Raw genomic sequence first — 6,393 nt, forward strand, 5'->3', positions numbered from 1 at the left:
TGCTTGTCATTAATTAGGTACAGAATACATTTATTTTATTGTTTAAAAAATTTATTAACCCACTTAAGATCTTTTTTTTGTTTTAATTCAACATAAATCTGGGTGGAAAAGGGAACAAAGCATTGGTGTAACTTAAGTTTGCTTTTACTTAATATAGGTATATCTAAATGAGCAAAAGCAAAAAATAAGTAAGACAAGGGAGGGGGGAGTAGTAGTAGGAAGGAAAAATATTTGGAACAAGACAAACGTGGATTATATTCCTTTGATATCAACAATTATAGCGGCTTTGAATGAAATAATGAGTTTTTAAAAAGATATTTAGGAACGAAGGGTTTAGACTCTAAACCCATCTAAACTTTAGAGATAAATACTAGCAAAACGAAATTTATAGAATTTGGAGAAGTAAGGGGTAGGAAGGAATAAGGAAAGGAGGAAGCTAAATGAAAGGGTGAAATGATAGAGAAGGTTAAAAAATATACATATTTAGGATATGTAATAGCAAAATTATAGTGATAGAATACGTATAGGTAGATATTCAATTGGCGAAAGCGAGCTCGTTATTAGGAAGTATTTGGAGGATAGGACAAAGGTTATGTAAGAATGATTGGGTTGATAGTTAACATTTAAACAGTACAGCATTAAAGTTCAAAGAATTTCAGTATGATTAAACTGTAGATTTACTGTTTTCATTAATAGTATACGTATATTTTATTTTCAGGCAACTTCACCAATAGATTTTATTCCTCGTCAGGAAGAAGAAATAAACGAAGAAACAGCTCCAGTATATCTTACTCCAATATTTAATTCGTTTAATGCAACTGGCCTGATAAAATCAAACACGAATGGTACTCGTAACGTACAGAACTTGAAAGGATTTACTTTTAAAGAAATTCAAAAGACATCTCAGAAGGAGCACGGAAGTGAATATAATAACGAAACAGCACTTTGCTCAACCTGTACACATGAAGTCACCTTATTTACATCATTAGAGTCTGAGAATACTCCAGTTCAATTAAAGGTTAAACCAATTTCGCCGTACAAAAGTTCAACGTCTACTAAAAATTTGAAAAAGCTTCATTCAACAATTCCGAGTGATGCACAATGGCCGGTTAAAAAAGAAGCCCTTGTAGAGGGAGACATTATAGTTGGTGGACTAATGATGATTCACGAACGCGAAGATACGGTAGTGTGTGGTCCAATAATGCCTCAAGGAGGTATTCAGGCGCTCGAAACAATGCTTTATACTCTTGATGTGATTAATAATCCGTTAAACTCAATATTGCCGAACATTACCTTAGGTGCCCATATATTGGATGACTGCGATAAGGATACTTATGGCTTGGAAATGGCTGTAGACTTCATTAAAGGTATAATTTTAAAAAGTTTATTTAATATACGTACGTATTTCCAGCAACGTTGCTTTCCATATAAGCAATTCACATGAAGTTCTCTAAAACTAAAGCAAATAAAATCGTGAAACCCAAAATTCACCTCATTGCCTTGATTAGTGGGGAAGCGCAACCCCACTTAGTTAGGGAGCTTATGTCCAAAAGAAGAATGTCATCCTAAACTTCTGCCACCTCGTACATCAGCTTTTTAAGTAATTTAAAGCGTTTTTCTTATATGATATACAGGTGGAATTTGGAACAATTTCGAGATAGGGGGAGGGATCGAAACAGTAACCCCTTAGTTTTGAAGCTATAATTTACTTAAAATAACACCCCATATTCCGAGAAATGTAGTGGCAGTACGTTTGGTCGAGCCATATTCTATTTTGTTAGATCCGGTTAGTGTTGCCTTTTTTTATTCACTCAGGAGATTTTTCCCTCCCCCTCCTCTTATCCCGAAATTGGCACAGATTTCGTCTACATATCAAATAAGAATAATGATCTAACAAACCATGTGGTTGAAGGTTGGGACGACATGTTTTTTTTTGCGCGTCAGTCCCTAACTATACGGGCAGAATTGTTCAATGTCTTTGTAATATCAAATACATATATGGAATGGTTCCTAGCGTACGCACATTTATAGTGAATCGTGACGCTGTAACTATTTATGATCCTACAGCACTGGGTTTGTGATGTATCTCCTTTCATAAGACGAAATTGTAGAACTGCATGAATATTAAGACGTCTAATTAAAGAATCGAACTAACAATGCACCTACTTTCAGTATTCTAGCATCTTCACTTAAAGTTTGTAGCTTAATAATTTACAACATTTATTAATGTTTTTCAAGTCATATTTATAATAAAACATTATCAGTTACAAATTTAAAAAATAAATGTCGAACAAACGGTACCTAATTGGGACATTATTGTTTTATTTCAATTTTTTATTAATTTTCCATCAACTATAAAACTTTTGTTGCTGTTGACACAACCCCGCCGGGAATCGAATCCGGGACCTTTGGCTTTACGCATCAATGGTCTTACCACTAAGCTACGAGAAATGTAGTGGACGGAAAATTGAAAATGAATTTTCACATTAATATTTCATATTAACCACAATTAATAATTAAAAATGTCAGTGTTTCATACATTTAGTATATATAATTACATTAGTAAAAAATCGACTTATCTGTAACCTTGTAGGCTTGGTTTATCGTTGTTTAGTGGTCAGAGGATTGATGCGTAAAGCCAAAGGTCCCGGGCTCGATTCCCGGCGGGGATGTGACAACAGCAACAAAAGTTTTGTAGTGAATAGAAAATAGAAAATTAATTTTCACAGTAATTTTTCATATTAACCACCATTAATAATTAAAAACATCATCATCATTTTTTTTTGGGTTTTTTTCGGGATAACAGAAGAAAGAAACTCCAACATATATCAAGCACTAACTTTTTATGATCACTGCTACGTAAAATGTTTATACAAATTGTAGATCAATGACTGCGATCCCCGGCGTTGCCTTGGTAAGAATATACCATACGTTTCTTCTCATCATAGACAGTTAAGTATCCTTTTTTATCAAGGGTTATCTACCACCATAATCGTAAGTTGGGGAATAGTGGATAGATGTCGAGAAATGTGAGTGTATGTGCACGGACGCAATTGACTTTTGATGTATATGTATATAAATTTATCTGGGTACCAAAAGCACTGAATAAACTGTACGTGGGATTCACAGAACGGAAATAATTTAAAAATCTATACACCATTTTTTCAAGATAGCGGTTGAAGATTAAGGGGAAATTGCGACCCCGAAAGCTCAGTTTTCTACTCGGCAGACTTCCCTGCACATTCATAAAAATAAATTTGCTTCCTAACGAAAATGTTAAGCTAGTCTAGCCTTTAGGTATGTATTAGAGCCTTGAAGTGTAAATTTTCGCATTAAGGCGCCGTCAACCCCTTCTAGAAAGTTTCTTTTGATTTATGAATATTTATTCTTTTCTGAAGAATAATTTTTATATTCAAGAATATTATAATCAAGAATAAATTATTTTTAGTTTTAGTGTGCGTTAACAACATAATTTTGAAAATTTCGAAGGATGAGCGGATTTACGGTTCACATCCTGTTGAAATTCCAAACTTCTCCTTTGAGGGATTATAAGGATTGATTGAAATTATCATGCAATGCATTCACATTAAGTTTTAAGTTTGTCGGTCTACGTGTTCGAAACAGAAATTATTGTAGGTGTACATATTTATTGTGAAATACACACCACCTCAACACAATATTCAAACGAAAGTTACAGTTTTAATTTGCTAATAGGGTGCAAAATGCACTTAAACTAAATTGGACTGAATCTTTTGCGTGGTTACTAAAAAGTAACTGTTAAACCTTATAATAATTTATTTATTTATAACTAGCTGACCCGGCAGACTTCGTACTGCCTCAATCGATAAATAAAAGTCCTAAACTTTTGTATAAAATAAACTTGGTTGTCAAATGTCAAATATTATGGTTGTGTTCAGAAATTTAATTTGTGACAAAACTTAAGATTTATCAATCTACATAAAAATAATCTGAAAGATAGTTAACAACTTTCATATTTATTCACGTTTTAAACCTTCTCTGGACTGTCACAAGTAATTCAAGACCAAAATTAGCCAAATTTGTCCGTCCGTTCTCGAGTTTTAGCGAGACTAACGAACAGCAAATCATTCCTATATATATAGATTAATTGAATGGAGGACGCTTTCACACTTCCATAATCACTATCTTAATACTTGAACATTGACACTTTTTGTAGGCACTTATGTTTTTTCGGCATTTATTGTAAAAATTATTTGTGTATGTAGGCGTTAACGTAAAAAACGACGTAATCAAAGGTAGTGCATTGGTCGGGAATCGATCTGACTCCGCGAGGTAGGGCAGATACGAACACATCCGAAAACGTACAAATTCTTCCAACTGTAACAATTGTATTTGTGATTCTTTTAAAGTAGGTATCAATAGTTGAGGATAATTCATCCGTATTGCCAGTGCTTTGTGTAACATGCATAGGTCTGTAAATAAACGAACTTGCAAATATCTGCCAAACTAGTACTTTGGCCTTTTTTATTGTTTGTTCAGTCAGTAAATGAAAATACATTGTTCATTTAGAAAGACTATATAAAAAATCTATTGTTTCAAGCTAAACATATTCAGTGCAACGATAAAGTATAAACCCTGTTTATGGGGTCACGAATGTATTTCGAAATGAGACATTTAAATCGATCACTTGCAGATACAACATTGTTTAGAAAGCGAAAAATGTTAAAAACAGGCTCACCCTTTTCTCGTCAAATTAATACAAGAAAAAAACATTGATGTATCAACTTGAACTTGACCGTTTTCTACAGTGGTACCTAACTCCGTTGAGCAATTTTACTACTGACTTTGCTGAGTGACATTTTAGAAAGTAATGTATATGTTCTTAATTGGGTAAAAACCCAAAAAGTATCCAAAACTAGGTAGATATCTTACGCTTATTTAGATATTGAAACAAGTACAAATGTATTCTTATTGCACCTCTTATACGTCAACACCATGTCCCAATTTTTTACATGCGAATAACATTGCTTCCTGCATAATTTTCTTTGAACCGTTTGTTCTTGAAATGTGTAATTTGTAATTTATTCTACTGAAATATTAGGCCAATTCCGTAAATATAATAGATATCTGTCATAGTTTACTAGGTCATTTTTTTATTAATTTACAAATTTCCCATCAGTGTCATTGGAAACAAAATTAAAAGATTTCTGTCAGCAATATGTTTGGCGTCATTATTTTCTAAACAAAGACTTGACAGTTTAATAATAAATAAAGTTGATGCTTAGTAACTACCGTATTGGTTGAAATTAAAGATAATTAAAAATGAGGGTGTCGGTAGGTTAGGTTAGGGACCGAAACCCTCATTTGTAATTATTTTTAATAATACATTGCCAAAACGGTTTCACCACTCTAATTGATAATATTTGACCGAATATTTGTTAAACTAGTACTTGAAAAGAAACTTTTGGGTGTTTCATTCCCACCAGCCAGTAATGCTGATGGGCGGGTAGTCACTCCAGACTACGTCGGAAGGTAGGACGAAAGGCTCTTTTCAGCCTCCTTTCAGGAATCGGGTGAGAAAGATGAGACGGACGAAATGAAGACAGAAGAGAATGAAAGATTATCTGTGAAATAAATATTACTGCCCCAGCATTTGCCTAAGTGATCCAAGGAAACCACAGAAAAACTTGGACCAAGGCAAACGGACCCGGAATCGAACCGGCATCCTCCCGAATGCTAAGCAATAGTCTAAACATTGTTGATTATACTCGGCGACATTCAACGCTCGCAAACCTGTCTCAACTATACAAACAATCAACAAAAATGTATACATTATTCTGCATTTCCCACCAGCCATATTCATTGGGTGAAAATAACAAAGAACGCTCTGTACATGTAAAACCAATATTTACCGGTAATACGTCATTTAATAAATTTAGAAACCAAATGAATAAAGTAATGCTCCTTCAGACACTGCAGGTAATCATTTATCCATTCTCAAAGGCGAAAGGACTTGAAAATAAGCATTGGCACCCCACTATACGCACCACGCTTTTAAATACTCGTATATATCATAGCATGTGACATTTATTCCAGAATAAAAATTTAAGCAACATGGCTGCTTATATTAAGCACGTGTAATAGATCTGGATGAAGTGTAGACCTAGTAACCTCATTTCTCTTAAACGCTTAATCCATAGTTTACCGTGCCAAACATTTTTTGTGAATTCTTTATTCCTCTAATGGATGCCTGTACGATAAAGTGAAAGAACGTGAAAAGCGGGAGAATGGTGAGTGGTAAATGTAAAGTATGCTAGTAGGTAAATGATTTAACTCACATTCTCAAAAGGTACATCTTCCAGGTGAATGACAAGGCATAATACTAAAGCATTTTCGAAGCACTTGTAAGAATAT

The 6,393-nt window shown here is 33.8% G+C and overlaps 1 protein-coding gene across 2 annotated transcripts in view; it reads left to right on the forward strand.

Annotated features, from left to right (window-relative positions):
• Positions 1 to 2,229, forward strand: part of LOC108741614 — a 31,794-nt gene extending 29,565 nt beyond the window's left edge. The window contains exons 3-4 of one of the 2 annotated variants that reach the window (XM_018476468.1): positions 719 to 1,367; positions 2,068 to 2,229. In XM_018476468.1, the coding sequence (XP_018331970.1) occupies positions 719 to 1,367; positions 2,068 to 2,081 (663 nt within the window). In that variant the 3' untranslated portion in view covers positions 2,082 to 2,229. Of the gene's footprint in view, positions 1 to 718 lie in introns of both variants that reach the window. The other variant, XM_018476467.1, reaches the window with a different exon arrangement.
• The last annotated feature ends 4,164 nt before the right edge of the window (positions 2,230 to 6,393 follow it).

Source organism: Agrilus planipennis, unplaced genomic scaffold (assembly GCF_000699045.2).
Source record: "Agrilus planipennis isolate EAB-ADULT unplaced genomic scaffold, Apla_2.0 scaffold255, whole genome shotgun sequence".
NCBI lineage: Eukaryota > Metazoa > Arthropoda > Insecta > Coleoptera > Buprestidae > Agrilus > Agrilus planipennis.